This window comes from Pan troglodytes, chromosome 10 (assembly GCF_028858775.2).
Source record: "Pan troglodytes isolate AG18354 chromosome 10, NHGRI_mPanTro3-v2.0_pri, whole genome shotgun sequence".
NCBI classification, from domain to species: domain Eukaryota; kingdom Metazoa; phylum Chordata; class Mammalia; order Primates; family Hominidae; genus Pan; species Pan troglodytes.
The window spans coordinates 96435491-96452189 of record NC_072408.2 but is presented as its reverse complement, the minus strand read 5'-3'; the positions used below and the strand labels follow the sequence as shown (position 1 = coordinate 96452189).

The 16699-nt window shown below is 35.2% G+C and overlaps 1 protein-coding gene across 10 annotated transcripts in view; it reads left to right on the top strand.

The window, feature by feature from the left end:
• The window catches only part of ATP2B1 (ATPase plasma membrane Ca2+ transporting 1), a 67979-nt gene that overhangs the window by 20249 nt on the left and 31031 nt on the right, over positions 1-16699 (top strand). For 7 of the 10 annotated variants that reach the window (XM_054664587.2, XM_054664585.2, XM_054664590.2 and 4 more), the window contains exons 3-10: positions 541-795; positions 888-1013; positions 5252-5392; positions 8174-8212; positions 9276-9437; positions 11488-11702; positions 13990-14232; positions 15548-15789. In XM_054664587.2, the coding sequence (XP_054520562.1) occupies positions 541-795; positions 888-1013; positions 5252-5392; positions 8174-8212; positions 9276-9437; positions 11488-11702; positions 13990-14232; positions 15548-15789 (1423 nt within the window). The remainder of the gene's footprint in view (positions 1-540; positions 796-887; positions 1014-5251; positions 5393-8173; positions 8213-9275; positions 9438-11487; positions 11703-13989; positions 14233-15547; positions 15790-16699) is intronic. The other 3 variants (XM_054664586.2, XM_054664583.2, XM_054664589.2) reach the window with 1 other exon arrangement.

Sequence of the window (16699 nt, the reverse complement as noted above, 5' to 3'; positions counted from 1 at the left end):
CACATTTCAGTAAAAATGACATAGTAAATAAGCATGATTCATGGGTTTCACATAATACTAACTTTTCATGTATATCTTGTCTATCATATGTAATAATTAATATGGTTAGCTCTTGGTTGAGTGCAAAGAAAGCCTTAGCCACTGCTGTACCTACTTTACCAGTATCCTCACATTTAATCCTCACAATAATAACTCTGGAATAGCTGGTGGTATCATAATTTGACGATGAAGAAACCAAGTCTCAAAAATTAAGTAACTTGCCTTAGGACTGATATTTCATCTCCTTCAGTGTCCTTACTCTTAACTAGTACCCTACCTAGACTGCCTCCCTCTCCTGAGATTAAGAATTACAGAAGCAGGGAACTTGAAAGTGACATAGAGTTCTTATGGAATGCTTTGAATTTAATAAAGTATTTATTGCTATAAGTAAAATTGATAAAGTAAATATAATTAACACAAAAATATGATTTAGACGTACTATATGTATGTTGTCATCAATTCAGAATCTTTTTGATAAGCATTTTCTTTCTTTCCAAATAGTTTGTGGAGAAGTTTCTGTTGGGGAGGAAGAAGGTGAAGGTGAAACTGGTTGGATTGAAGGAGCTGCAATCCTCTTGTCTGTAGTGTGTGTGGTGTTAGTAACAGCTTTCAATGACTGGAGTAAGGAAAAACAGTTTAGAGGTTTGCAGAGCCGAATTGAACAAGAACAGAAGTTCACTGTCATCAGGGGTGGTCAGGTCATTCAGATACCTGTAGCTGACATTACTGTTGGAGATATTGCTCAAGTGAAATATGGTAAGTAAGTAAAAAGAGCAGTACATCTGACACTAAACATAAAATTACTGTAATCTTGTTTATAGTTTAGTATATCATGCTTTTTATTTTAGGTGATCTTCTTCCAGCTGACGGCATACTTATTCAAGGCAATGATCTTAAAATTGATGAAAGCTCATTGACTGGTGAATCAGATCATGTTAAAAAGTCTTTAGATAAGGATCCCTTACTTCTATCAGGTAAAAATTTCATTTATATCTTTGAACACTTTCCTCTTTCGCAACTATGTACCATTGTCAGCAAACACCATTTTCCTAAGAGTCAATAATATAAAGAGGAATCTGTATTTTATGCTACCTTCTACTGTTGTAATCCTTGCAGACTTTTTTTGGTAAGCTGACAAAAACATTAGAAATCTTTGAATGCAGAGCTATATTTTACAAATGAGGGACCAGAGTCCAAAAAATCAAGAGATTTGAGATTCAGCATTCGTACTAGTGTAATGATAAAACTGAAATATAGGCCTAATGATATCTCTTGAGTTGGTCTGTTATTCTGTATCATGACTATTTTTAATGCGTATTGAAGTATAAAATTAAAGAATGAATATATGTTTAAAGCAAATTAATGAATTCTCTGTGATGCTCTACAAAGGACAGGTTGTTTTTTCTTAAGAACTGGTAAAATCCTTAAAGTTTACCTAATCCAACTCCTTTAACTGCTGAAGAATGAGTTTGAGATATAAACTATTTAGTATTATATGACTAACCAAGAGTAGGTCTAGCAGTCACACCTCCATCTAGTCAGAATTGAATTTGCAAATGGTTAAGATATGTTCTGGGATTGGAGAAGGGAAGGATAGGTGAGGATACTGTTTGAAATGGAGGGTGACAGCTTGGGAGGCTCTTGTAGTAACCTCATTGTGATAGCTTGAACTAAGTTGAACTAAGTAAATATGAAATGGAAGGGGTGGTGGGAAAAATTACAAGTTCGCTTCCAAAACACTGAATGAGAGAAAGCTATAGTATCACAAATTGACCCCCAAGTCATATTAATTATTCTAACTTTTAGGTTCTGGGGTTCCTATTCTTATTTTCCCAGTATTCTATATGGAATTTATGAAATTGTCTATCAGAACTGTACTTGTCAGATTGAATTTATACTAGAGTTTTGGGAAAGCCAAATGTAGCCTTCTACATGTAGTCTTCTGTCATTGTCAGGTGTTGATAGATTGCCAACATTTTATACATTGTCAGATGATTGCTGCTGAAACCAGAGTCAAACCTGTGATATCCACAAGGGTCAGTTAAGTTAGAATCACAACTTTAGAGCAAAACCTAAGTTTAACCATAACTTTTTAAGATTTATAAATGCATGCCAAAAGAAGCTTATTGCAAAGAACCAGACACATTTATATTGGCCAGAAAATCCTATTGCAAAAAAATCAGAGTAATTACATTTATAAACACCATTATAAATAGGATAAAAGTTCCAATTCTAATATAGACTTAACGTTTCATCAAAAAAATCTTGAGATGTGTATACCTTCAGTATCCTGTGCCACTTAGAACATTAGGAGATATACCTAATGCTAAATGACGAGTTAATGGGTGCAGCACACCAACATGGCACATGTATACATATGTAACAAGCCTACACATTGTGCACATGTACCCTAAAACTTAAAATATAATAATAATAAAATTAAAAAAAAAGAAAAAAGAACATTCACACCCTGTTTGGATTTTTCTTTGTATTGGTGTGGTTGTCATTTATACCAAATAGCCAGAAAGAGCTTGGATATATAAATATAATGTATTTAAGTATAATGTGTTAACTCATTCTACTTACCTTGCCATGCTTCTAAGGAACTGTAGTTAATGTTAACCAAATAAAATCTATAACCTTTCCAAAGTAGAGGGAAGCTATCTAATCATACCTTACCATCACAGATTAACCAGACCACAATGTGTAACAAACTAAGATAGTCTCCTGTTTGCTATGTATACTGCATGGACTTTTATGTACATCTCACTTATTTACATAGTGCTTAGCTCTTCAGGTTGATTTCCTTTAACTGAACTTTGGTCCTTCCTGTTTTAACAGAGATGACTGGTAAGCTTTATGTAGACTCAGGTTCCTAACACACCAAGTATACCAGGAGAACTCTATAAATTTTCCACATTTAAGAAAAGACTGAAATAACTTTGTAGAGTCCCTTATCGCAGTATGGGTGGGAAAGTTTTTCTGCATTTATTTCCCTATTCCAAAAATGTACTAAAAAACATGACATGCATTTATTTTTAAATTTACTCTCATGATGCCATCTCTGACTGCTGTTCTTGGCTTCTTAAGTTTAGATTTTTAAAAGCAGTATTCAGTTAGTGGTGGGGATATGACCAAGACTTAAAACTGTTTACTTTGCCTGAGCACATTCACTGCCAACATCTGATTACCTGTGGTAAGGCAAAATAGAACCTAAACAATTGGAGTCTGGAGAAAACCAGAATTGTTAAAAGAAATAAATTATCTACTTTTTCACTGTCTTGAATTATATTTCTTGTTTTCCCTGCACTTTCACTGGCAAAGAAGCTAATAACTAGTGAAATAATCAATATGGATTTTTAAAAGCAAGGAAGCAAAGGCCTAAAAAACAATATTGGATAAGTTACTCAGTAATTAATAGCCAAATATAGATTCTTAAATACTTGAGTAAGTACATATATTTTATGAGCGTACTTAGCAAATAATCCTTGAGCATCAACTTGGTTCATAAGATTATGGTAGATGCTATGTTCACTATGCTCCAGAAGATTGTAAACGAGGAAATAAAATACAAATCAATGATAACTGTAAAGAAGACTTTAGTGTAAAAAAAAAAAAAAGTTGCTTTAAAGCCTGCTTAAAACTAACAAAAAGATTAGAATAGAGGGATTAGAAACCTTTTAGTGAATAAGAAAAGATTAGAGATGTGGATGTACAAGTCGGAGAACCGTAAGCAGACTTATCAGCATTATAACTAAAGAAGAATATACTCTTTATCCTCTGACAGAGCTGGACTGAATCTTTGCCTTGACATTTAATAGTTGTATAACCTTCAGGCCGAGCACGGTGACTCGCACCTGTAATTCCAGCACTTTGGGGGCTAAGACGGGAGACAATTATGGAGACCAGCCTGGGCAACACATACCCTGTCTCTACAAAAAAAAAAAAAAGTTGTATAACCTTGGGCAAGTTTCTAGAAAATGAGAATAGTAATGCCTGCCAACTTGCAAAATTGTTTTGCGGGACATAGAATTTAATCCATGTTCCCATCTCTGATTCCTAGTTTTCTGTAATGAAATTTTATGTTAGAGTAGTGGATGAGTAAGTTTGTAAGATTGGGTCGGTCTCAAGGTGAGGACTTTGGACTCAATCCAGTAGGCAACGAAGAATCAGAAATTTTTGAGCCATGAGAAGTATATGATGAAATCACAATTTTAGGAAGATTAAAATGGATTTCAGGATGAACTGGGAAGACACAGAGACTAGGTAGGGGGCTATTGCAGTTACAAAGGCATGCTGGAATGAAAGCTTGTGTTAGGTAGAGGTTATGAGGTTGGGTGTGGGAAATGTGACATTGGTTGTCATTGATACATACGTTGTTTCTTTATAAGCAGTGTTTTTCTCAGAGAAGTGTCCCTCATACCTTAGGTTACAATTAATGAGCATTCATCGAACCCCTACAAATTCTAGGCAGTATGCTAAGCACTTTACATTTATAGGTTTATATGAGAAATGTAAATCTCATATTTCTATGAAGTGTACAGACAGGGAACTGAGTTGTTAAAATTTACCTAATATTACATGGTAAGTGAGTAGTAGATTGAGCTTTGAACTTGGATATGACTGATTAGAGTTAAAACCTTAAGCACAAGAAATAAGTTTTATTTAATGTCTTACTAAATGTATTTTATTGATCAAGACATGGTGGCTCACATCTGTAATCCCAACACTTTGGGTGGCCAAGACAGAAGGATTGCTTGAGCCCAGGAGTTTGAGACCAGCCTGAGCAATATAGTGAGACCCTGTCTCTACAAAATTTTTTTAAAAAAATTAGCAGAGTGTAGTGGCGTGTACCTGTGGTCCCAGCTACTCGGGAGGGTTACTTCAGCCCAGGAGATCCAGGCTGTAGTAAGCCATGTTCACACCATTGCACTCCAGCCTGGGTGACAGACCAAGACCCTGACTTTAAAAAAAAATATATATATATATATATATTTATATATATATAATATATATATTTATATATAATATATATTTATATTATATATATATGTATATATTTATATAATATATATATTTATATATTTATATTTATATATATTTTTTCCTAAATGTTGAGGCTGTTAAAAACAATATTACTGAAGTTTGAAATTTGGTGGTAGCAAGGAAATCTATCAGTATTTTTAAAAACAAACTATGTTTTTGGTTATAGGTACTCATGTAATGGAAGGCTCTGGAAGAATGGTAGTTACAGCTGTAGGTGTAAATTCTCAAACTGGAATTATCTTTACCTTACTTGGAGCTGGAGGTGAAGAGGAAGAGAAGAAAGATGAGAAGAAAAAGGAAAAGAAAAGTAAGAATAACAATTTTCTATAATTGGTATTTGGAAATAGGGCAAATAATTTGTAAGAACTAGTACCTTCTTTCAAGAGATTCTGGTATGAAAAATTCTACAAAAAGTTAAAAGAAGATTTTTCTATTAGACTTAATAGCATGGGCCTTTAGAGAATACATCAGTCCCCTTTACCATGGCCAGAGAAATTCAGCATCTACTTGAATACTTCCATTGGCATTCTTGCATTTATTCTCTAGGTGTAGAGTCTCCCATCATCTGATCAGCAAAATGAATTGAACTCTCACGGCGGATTTTTTCTGCTACTTTAGCAGTGGCTTTCTTTATCAGCCATATTATATTTTGGTTTCACCGAGCTTTCTTTTAATCTTCTTCACATTTCTATTCTACTATACTTAATGTGCTTGGTTTTTGAACACAAGACTAGGACTTCACTTTGACACCTTACATTTCTCTTGTTATATTCAGCCCATCATTAGATATCAAAATCTTTTTAAAATGTTGATCCATTGTATCTACTGTCCCTCCAAGTGTTCTGTTATCAGAAAACTTGATAATCATACATACCATTTATCTGCAAGGATCTTACAAGAAACTGTTATACACAAGAGACATCTCAGAATCTCCTAGTTAGGGGCATGCCACTTTTAAAAAGCCCTCCCCACCCTGCTTCTAAGTGTCTGCTATACCACCCTTCCTTCACACTCAGGATTACCCCTCTGGAGTCTTTTCCCTTTAGGTTGACAACATTTTACGGTGGTTTAGCCACTTAGATTTATTTGATGTTATTTAGGATAGTAAACCCATATTGTTGTTTCTCACATGAATATTTTGAAACATTCTAAAATAACTGCCTGGCTAAAATCCTGGTTTGCTATAACTACAGCAGTGTTTTTAATATTTGAGTGGTTTGTTTTGTTCTTTGAGTTTTGCTGTTAGCTATAAAATCTCTATTTCGAAACAAAAATGTATGTGAAAAATTCTGGACGCAGATCCAGGTGGCAAGCCCCCCATTCTAGGTTTTTTTTCTATGTCCTCCTTGAAGCAGTTCTCAATGTGCTTCCATAACGTTTCTTAAGGCTGAGTAGAACGCAGTTTGAAAACCAGCACAGTAATGATTCCATTTATTGAATGTTTTACATGCACTATCTCATTAATCCTCACAACTGTACAAAGTAAAGACTTATTTTTTTTTACTGATAAGTAAACTGAGGCTTACGGAGATTATATAATTTGCTCTAGATCAAAGTGCTAGTAAGTGACAGGTCACACCCTCTTCTCTGGCTCAAGAGTCTACCCTTTTATGCTGTGCTCCATCCTAATCCACAAGAGTTGAAAGTCATTGAACGCTGAAGGGAAGTTTGCATCCTCACTGTATTCCATAGTGTCTTTTCCAGTAAGCTCCTTTTCCCCCTGAGTCTTATACACTGGTTTTATTAATCTAGTCTAGAACATTCCCCAGAAATTAACATCTAATTTGTTGACTCCCTTTTTTTGTTGTTGTTTTTTTTTTTAAAGAACAGGGCAACATTTTTTCTTCTGTGGGCCTCCAGCCCTTCTCCCATTCCCTTGACTGCCTTAACGATTACTCAGAAGCAGTCCGGGGTAATCTGTCTCAGTTCCCTCAGTGGCCTGGACTGTGGCCGTCTGGTCTCTCCAAACTTGAGCTCATTAAAAGTAGCTAGGTATTATCTTACTATCTCCTCATCAATCTTGAGCTTCTATTCCTTCTTGACCATGTTTGTTCCATGTTTTCCATTTGAAGATAGTTCTCCTCGATAAAGAAGCTAGAAGAATATAGGATGACTGGTTCTCCTGCTCTTTGGCATTTTTAATATTGTAGTGCCTACTCCAGACAATAGGCCTGTCCCTTCGTTACTTTATTGCTTCAGATATGCTCATCTTTCTGTGTTTTCCAAATATAAGCTGATTTGGAGAGCTACCTTACCTGGTAGTCTTACTGGGGCTTATTCTGTACATTCGTATTCTAGTTTTACTAAGTTACCTCTCCTATCTTTTGTACATACAATTTTTGTCCTCAATCTCATCAACACTCTCCTGTGTGCCAGTTGTCTTTTTTTTTTTTTTTTTTTTTTGAGACGGAGTCTCACTCTATCCCCCAGGCTGGAGTGCAATGGCGTGATCTTGGCTCACTGCAACCTCCGCCTTCCGGGTTCAAGCAACTCTCCCGCCTCAACCTCCTGACTAGCTGGGACTACAGGTGCATGCCACCACACCCGGCTAATTTTTTATTTTTAGTAGAGACAGGGTTTCACCATGTTGGCCAGGCTGGTCTTGAACTCCCGACCTCAGATGATCTGCCCACCTTGGTCTCCCAAAGTGCTGGGATTACAGGCATGAGCCACCACACCCGACTGCCCGTTGTCTTTTTATAACATCCCTTCCTCCTCCCTCTCTACCCCTGCTCTTCCTCCTCCCTCTCCACCTCTGCCCTTTTCTGCTTTCTTGGGGTTATATTTGTATTTAGATTTAAAACTTTTTGTATCATATTTAGGTTTATTACAGCTTATAAAATAATGAAGTCCTATGGAAAAATAAAACAAATATAGACACCCTAAATTATTTTGCGGTATTCTCCCGTAGGTAAGACTTAGGGAGTGATTGACCCAGCAGGTCATCACAAGTCAAATGTTTTCTAATCTGTAGACACACACACCATTGTGTAACAACTGTTATAGAAATGTGAACTACTTCTGCATAATTTAGCATGGCTGTATTCATTTCTTTTGGAAAGCTTTAATTCCCATTTTGTTCCTACAGATAAGAAACAAGATGGAGCTATTGAGAATCGCAACAAAGGTAAATTTAGGAGGACAAAAGTACAGTGAGCTTGTTTTCATTATATCCAAAAATCTACTGTATACCATATTTATTCAAAAGTAAGATACATGTGGCAGGGAAAATCAACAATATACGTTAGCTTGGGTTAACCTTTCTTCCTGCCGGTGTCTTAGTCATGTCATCACTGCAGTGTTAATAAGATTTTAAGTATGATTTGTGGTACAGGTTGAGTATCCCTTATCCGAAATGCTTGGGACCAGAAGTGTTTCAGATTTCAGATTTTTTTTTTTTTTTTTTGGATTTTGGAATATTTGCATGTACATAATGAGATATCTTGGGGAAGAGACCCAACTCCAAACACGAAATTTATTTATACATTGCCATATACACCTTCTACACATTGCCTGATGGTAATTTTGTACAATATTTTTAATAATTTTGTGCATGAAACAGTTTTGACTATTCCGCATCACAGGAGATCAGGTGTGGAATTTTCCACTTGCGTCATGTCAGTGCTCAAAAAGTTTCAGATTTTGAGGTATTTTAGATTTTCGGATTAGGGTAAATTTATGTAGATTGACTTTCAACTTAAGTATTTCAAGTATTTGAACGCTGGTTATTATATAGTTAGTAGCAAAAATGCATAAGAAACAAAATATATAGCATAAATGTTACTGCATTTATTTAAGAGTCATATATGCATATTTCTATATGCGTATGGTTATACATAATCTCTACATTATGGTCATAAATTATAGGGGAGGGATTTATGTTGTTTAGATGTTACCTAACATAACACACAGGAAAAGAAATTTAGTATTCTTTAGTTCTCAGTTTAAGGACCCTGTATGCCTCATCCTCATTACCTAGCACAACATTTTCAAATATGGTACAAAGTTTCACAACCTAACCTCACTATTGTCTTATTTTCTCTGTGTAGACACACACACACACTCACAAAGCTGAATGCTTATACCTTTACTGGTTTCTGTAAGAAACTGATTTTTAAAATTTCTTTAAAATGTTAATAGTGATATGTGCCTTTAAAGTATAGTGAAGTTCTATTTGCTCTTAAATGTAGCAAAAGCCCAGGATGGTGCAGCCATGGAAATGCAGCCATTGAAGAGTGAAGAAGGTGGAGATGGTGATGAAAAAGATAAAAAGAAAGCAAATTTGCCAAAAAAGGAAAAATCTGTTTTACAAGGGAAACTTACAAAACTGGCTGTTCAGATTGGCAAAGCAGGTATGATATAGAGAAGAAAATAAAGTGTTTTATTTTTAAGTATGCTTTCTGCTTAAAAATTGTCTTTTGAGACACTTAAGGCTGGAAATTGTTGCTTTGTGAATAGAAGGGGAGTTTGAAATATTTTCAGTTCTAGCTACAATGCACCAGGCCCTTTGAGTTACTATAGGTACTTATAATTTGCTAATAAGTGGTCGGGTTAGGATTAGTGCCTAAGTCTGTCCAGTTACAAGCCTGTGCACTCATCTCTGAATTTCTGCATTAAGTGGAGAAAAGGCAACCTGTGAGGTTATTTAGTAAAGATGAACTAATTATATTTTAATAAAATTTCATCACACATTTTGCTCATCTTTTTACTGGTTATGAGAATTTTTAGTTATGTCTCTAATGTTAAAGTTCTGCACTGAATGGAGTCGTCGTAGTGCGGCTGAAGTTACTATATTACTGCCATCACTAGAAAATACCTGTTAATACAGCCATTCTTTAAGGGAAAAAGCAGAGCTCTGAGGTTAGAAACAGCATGACCTCCAGCGGTAGCATCTTTTTGGAAGAACACTGTGTGGATAAATAAGCATATATTATTAAAATTGCTTAAATTGTATCATTTTACTGCTCTCTAGGAGTATGATGGAAAAAGTGACGTTTTTGCTTCTGTCCTCAGTACACTTATTATCTAATAGCAAATATTTGCTCTTTGTAATATGTAGCCAAGTGGTAATGCTGACTCATGTAGTGTTGGGGGAAAAGGTGGATTTGAGGTGGTAAATCCACTTAGTAGACATTAGATTGGGATGTTAGAACCAGATATGTGGACTTACACCTTTTTTTTTCTTTTTTTCTTTTCTTTTTTTTTTTTTTTTTTTTGAGACAGGGTCTCACTCTGTCAGCCAGGCTGGAATACAGTGGCATGATCACAGCTCACTGAACCCTCGACATCCCAAGGCTCAGGTTATCCTCCTGCCTCCACCCCCGAAGTAGCTGGGACTACAGATGCACGCCACTACACCCGGCTGATTTTTGTATTTTTAGTAGAGACGGGGTTTCACCGTGTTGGCCAGGCTGGTCTCAAATGCCTAGGCTCAAGTGATCCTCCCACCTTAGCTTCCCAAAGTTCTGGGATTACAGGCGTGAGCCACTGCGCCCAGCTGCCTCTATTTTGGGGGGCGGGGGGTGTTGAGGGTGGGAGACAGAGTCTTGCTCTGTCACCCAGGCTGGAGTGCAGTGGTGCAATCTCGGCTCACTGCAACCTCTGCCTCCTGGGTTCAGCCGATTCTCCTGCCTCAGCCTGAGTAGCTGGTATTACAGGCACGCACCACCATGCCCAGCTAATTTTTGTATTTTTGGTAGAGATGGGGTTTCACCATGTTTGTCTGGCTGGTCTCGAATTCCTGACCTCAGGTGATCCACCCACCTCGACTTCCCAAAGTGCTGGGATTACAGGCGTGAGCCACTGCGCCCAGCCAGCTGCCCTATTTTTTAATACATATGTCAAAGAGCAGAGTATCCCACAAGATACATGGTTAACTCTTGGTTTACTAAGTTAATGAAACAGGATAGAGCAAAAAAATTGAAGAAATAATACTTTGTGTTATATAATTTTATTTATTATAATGTTATTTTTTTAAAACATGGGTTGAGTATTTAATTCGAGGTCTCCCCATTGATGAGATTTTTACCAGTTTCTCTTTAAGCATCAGGGAGCTTGCCTCTTGAACATATAAAGCACCAGTTTATTCTAAGCTTTGGATACTTCCTTATCATTGCGTATTATTTTGTCTTAGTTTCAGTACAAGGCCAAAGATATAATTAAGTCTAAGAAAGAATCCTAAGTGTTTTTCTCCCAGTTCTCCTGGGGACAAGACTGTACTTGGAAGCAAAAAATTAAATCTGACAATGTCAAGTTATAAGGTGCAAGAAAGAAGTAATTTCTCAGAGAAATTCAATACTATCAAGCAAGTTATAACTCTTTACAGTGTTTAATTTATATCTGGCAAGGGTTAGTGTCTGGAAATTTAATAATCACATTTTTCTTTCATTTCTATTCTGAAAGGTCTGTTGATGTCTGCCATCACAGTTATCATTCTAGTATTATATTTTGTCATTGACACCTTCTGGGTTCAGAAAAGACCATGGCTTGCTGAGTGCACACCAATTTATATACAATACTTTGTGAAGTTCTTCATTATTGGAGTTACAGTTTTAGTGGTCGCAGTGCCAGAAGGTCTTCCACTTGCAGTCACGATCTCACTGGCTTATTCAGTCAAAGTAAGTAGAAAATAGTTCAGTAGACGTTGTTATGTTTAAAGCCTTAGCTGGTATAGAAAATGCCCATCTAGTTACTCCTTTTCTGCTTCTGAAAGTGAGGACTTTCATATAAATGTACACTGTTTTCTCTAGAAATGTTGTCATTGATGCCCTGTACCTCCCACCAGTTGAATATCTCTGAAGGAGACCTGTGCATTCCACATAGGGCAGCCTTGACACAATACTAAGCACGACTCTGCTGGGCAAAGTTCTAGCATAATTTTCTCTACGTGATAGTTATATTGTCAAGTCATGTCACCTCCTCTTTCCCGTCTGTAAAATTAAGGTGAGCGTGTTAGGCTAATGTTTCTAAAAATTAAAAAAAAAGTTAAAAATTATGATTTCCATGTGTAAAACCTTTCAGTCGGTTCTCATGACAGTTAGAGTAAAATGCAAACTCCTTACCATGGCCTGCAGGGCCCTGCCAGTCTGGCCTTTGCTTACCTCTCAGTGCTCAATTCCCTTCTCCTTTGGCCCAATCTCACCAGCCTTCCTGATGATTTTCAAACATCTCAACTGTATTCTTACTTCAGAGCCCACTTGTTCCTTCCTTTGAGTAACCTGCTCTCTTTCTTTATTCAGGTCTCTTCAAATGTCACCTTCCTCTGACCACTTGATTTACAGTAGCTCAGTCCTTCTTGTTTTCCAAGTAGAATGCTAAGAAATGAGCTTTGATGGCTTTGCTTACTGCTGTTTACCTTAAAGTAATAATCCTTTTGAAGATTATTAATTTATTTTTATCAATTTTCTATCTTACGGAAAAGGTGGATTGGAAATAAAAAAAAAAAAAGATGTAGCTTGGACAATTTTGAACTTTTTTTTTTTCAAAATGATCTTGCAGGTAAAAAATTATAACCAAACAAAGAATGCTGCTTTTGTAAATTTTCAAATGTTAATTACTAGTTCTCTTTAAGAAACACTGCTGACAGTGAGCAATATTAATTAATTAGTCATCGTTTCTACCTTTGCACTCTTCATTATTAGACCTGTCTTGATAAGAATTTTTTTTGCTTACTGTTTGAGTTTATTTTCTTTTCAGGCATTTAACAACTTTCATTTCAAAAATAAAGTGGTAAATGTATCAAAGTGATAAGATACAGTATAATCATCTATCTGTCCTTTTTTGATATTTTAAAGTAATTTGAAATATTTGGGGTAAATACAAGTTTTGGACACATAGAACAGTCATTTTACCGAACTGCCATTAGTTCATTTTGAGTAGTCATTAATGATACTAATTTTTCAATTGATTAGAAAGATACTGGTAGGATTGACTTATGTTTTTTGAATAGAAAATTAATAAGAACAAGTTAACTACTTTTTTAAGCCTTTATTAGATGTTTATCTAGCTCTGTTACCAATTACTGTTCTTTTCACAGAGGTATAGTCTTTATGGATTCTCTGTTAGTGTTTCACAAAACTGAACATGGTTTCTTTACTGCAGAACTTCATTTTTCTAATCTTTAATATGTAAATCACAAGTAATTTAGGAAATACACATCCGTTTTTCACATATTTTTTCAAGGAACCAGTTTTTTTGCAGTATCTTGCAAATTAGTCATCACAAAAAACACTTTGTAAAATAACTCCATATAGTTTTTAACCCATTCCACATTAAGTGCTGAGAACTAATTATAAGGTATTTTAACTTAAATGCTCTGTGAGACTACTGTGAAAACTGTTGGTTTTTTAGAAATGATTTTTTCTGTTGTAAATGAGAGAAAGAAGTGAGACACAGTTTGATGCTAAGGATGAAAATGCCAAGTCTGCCAGCATATAGAATAGCTAAAAAATGACTCATTCTAGTTTTGATATGTTAACTCTATCAGAGTTAATAATAAAAAAAAATCAAGCAACTACATACCCACAAGCTCTTTATTTTAGCTGCTAAAGGCTATTTTTTCCTTGGCACTGATGTAAGAATCTTTTGTTTTCCACTTAATAAGGAGGCTTAATCCTTTAATATACTCTTACACTACTATAAGTACCACTGTACTTAACAGTACAGATTGTCATTGCTCTTGCAATGTGAGGACATTTTGCAAAAACCGTTGGAGACATATATTCAGTATTATTTGTGTCAAATATGCTAAAAAAATTTTTTTCAGTATTACATTGGTACTTTATACATTGTATTTATAGAAAGCTGGGAGTTTTCTAATTTTAAAACAATTTATAATCATTTTAATGTAATGAGGTGATTGGTTTTATATGCAGCTTAACTAGTGTTTTTTTTTGGTCACTGTAGAAAATGATGAAAGATAATAACTTAGTAAGGCATCTGGATGCTTGTGAAACCATGGGAAATGCTACAGCTATTTGTTCAGATAAAACAGGAACGTTGACAATGAACAGAATGACAGTCGTTCAAGCTTACATAAATGAAAAACATTATAAAAAGGTTCCTGAACCAGAAGCTATTCCACCAAATATTTTGTCCTATCTTGTAACAGGAATTTCTGTGAATTGTGCTTATACATCAAAAATATTGGTAAGGTTTTTGAAATAATTTATGAAAATTAATTTTTAAATCTATAATGATCAGACTATAAGTAAGTCTTCAGACCACCATTACTGTATGTAAACTGAACTGTGTTAAGTTTTTAAAAGGCATATATTTATTTATATAATGGTTTTTAAATTTGTGTTATGAGTGAGGTCTGCTGATCAACATAAACATTGTTTGCTTACATTTTTCTCCTATATTTTGAATTTCCTGTGTTCAGAAACTCTCCAGCCTTATAACCAGAGCATGTATTTAATTTTAAATTCTTGTTAAGCTCATTTTTGAGAAAGATCAAACTGTCTTACTATAGGAGGTCAGCTCTCAACTTAGAGAAAATTTTTAAGCCTATTTCAACTTAAAATAACATGTTTTATATATGGTTGCCATGTGTTCTGTTTGGTTTCTCAGTAGTTCCTACCTAAAAGGTGGTCCTTAGACCTTTTTAGAACTAATGCAGTAAAGTAATTCTAGACTTGTGCCACCATATAATAAAAAATTTTCAACTTACAAGTTTTAAAAATCTTATTTATAACAGAAAGAATGCGATGTTATGTTTGACTTAATCTCTTCTAGTGATTTATGGATGAAAATCATTAACAAAAATAATATTGCAAGCTGTTCATTAGGGAAAACATACATGAATTGGATGATTACATTGGAAAGTTATGGGATCTTGGTTCTAGATCTAGCTTTGCCTTTTACTAGCTGAAAGTCTGAGCTACCTTCTTTAATTACTGAGTAAAGATGATCACATCTGCCCTTAATACCATTGTGATAATTATGTAAAGTGGTATTTCTGAAGGCACTATGAAGGAATTGAAGCTTCTCACTGCATTTAAGAGAACAGTATTTTAATGAATGTACTTTTAAGCCATAAAAATTGGTAAAGTAGATTTAATTTTGAATGATTTAGTATAAAAGTTAAGTGAAAACAGGAAAAGGAAATTAAAATTAAGTTCCACTCTGTATTAGGAACCAACTATAAACTTCATACATCTTCTATCACTTAATTTTGGGGTCATAAGTGCTCCTGTTTTACAGATGCTGAAGCCAAGGACCAAAGCAGTTGGGTAATTGTCAAATTTCACGTAGCTAGTAACTGGCAGGACTGAGATTAGAATCCATGTCATTCTCACCCCAGGCTCCTTTCTACCTTACTTTTCTATATCCTTCTTTAAAATGTTGATATTAGACAATTGCTTTGTAATTTTATTTTAGAATATCACATTCTGTTTTACATTATAAATTAAACGTTCTTAGAGAAACGAGATACTAGCTACTAAATGTTTTTCTCTTATAGCCACCAGAGAAAGAGGGTGGATTACCTCGTCACGTTGGTAATAAAACTGAATGTGCCTTGTTGGGACTTCTTTTGGATTTAAAACGGGATTATCAGGATGTTAGAAATGAAATACCAGAAGAAGCACTGTACAAAGTCTACACCTTCAATTCTGTTAGAAAGTCCATGAGTACTGTCCTGAAAAATTCAGATGGAAGTTATCGAATATTCAGCAAGGGTGCATCTGAGATAATTCTGAAAAAGTAAGAGTAAAATGCTTGGATGAATAAATTGCTGACTATAGTTGCTTTATGGAGTATCTACTGTGTTGTTATAGTTGTTGTCTTTTTGTGAACATCAGGCATTTGATAGGACCTCAGAGCTTTTTAGCATATTTTATGGTATCCAGATATTTGCCCCTGCTATTCTGCCATTTTCACACTCTAGCTTCTCTTATTTCTTAGCATTTTGTTATAGGGAAAATAAGCTCATTACATTCAATCTGGTATGTTTAATGAAGTATACTTTGATGTTTATTTTTGGAAGTCGATTTACTTGTTATTTAATATGTAGTATCTTGAAAAGCCTCCTGGGAAGAAAATCAAGTTTATGTCTTTCTTTCTTTTTTTTTTTTTTGTTTTTTTGTTTGTTTGTTTAAGGTGGAGTTTCCCTGTATCACCCAGGCTGGAGTGCAGTGGTGCGATCTCAGCTCACTTCACCCTCCGCCCCTGGGTTCAAGGGATTCTCCTGCCTCAGCCTCCCAAGTAACTGGGATTACAGGCACCTGCCACCACGCCTGGCTAATTTTTGTATTTTTAGTAGAGTCAGGGTTTCATCATGTTGGCCAGGCTGGTCTTGAACTCCTGACCTCAAGTAATCTGCCTGTGTCGGCCTCCCAAAGTGCTGGGATTACAGACGTGAGTCACTGCACCTGGCCTCAAGTTTAGATCTTCAACGCTCATTGTGGTTACTGGACTCTGAATGTGATAAGAGAATTATGAAGTAATTTTTAGAATAGCAAAGCATAAAAGCTGGATCTTGGAAATTCCCCATTTATATCAAAATGAGATTTATCATGTTTATGCTGCTGCAGTGTCATATTTAAATATCTCCTGTCATTTTGAATACTAATTTTTCTTACTGTCCTTTTACAGATCAGTAGCTTTAATTTTG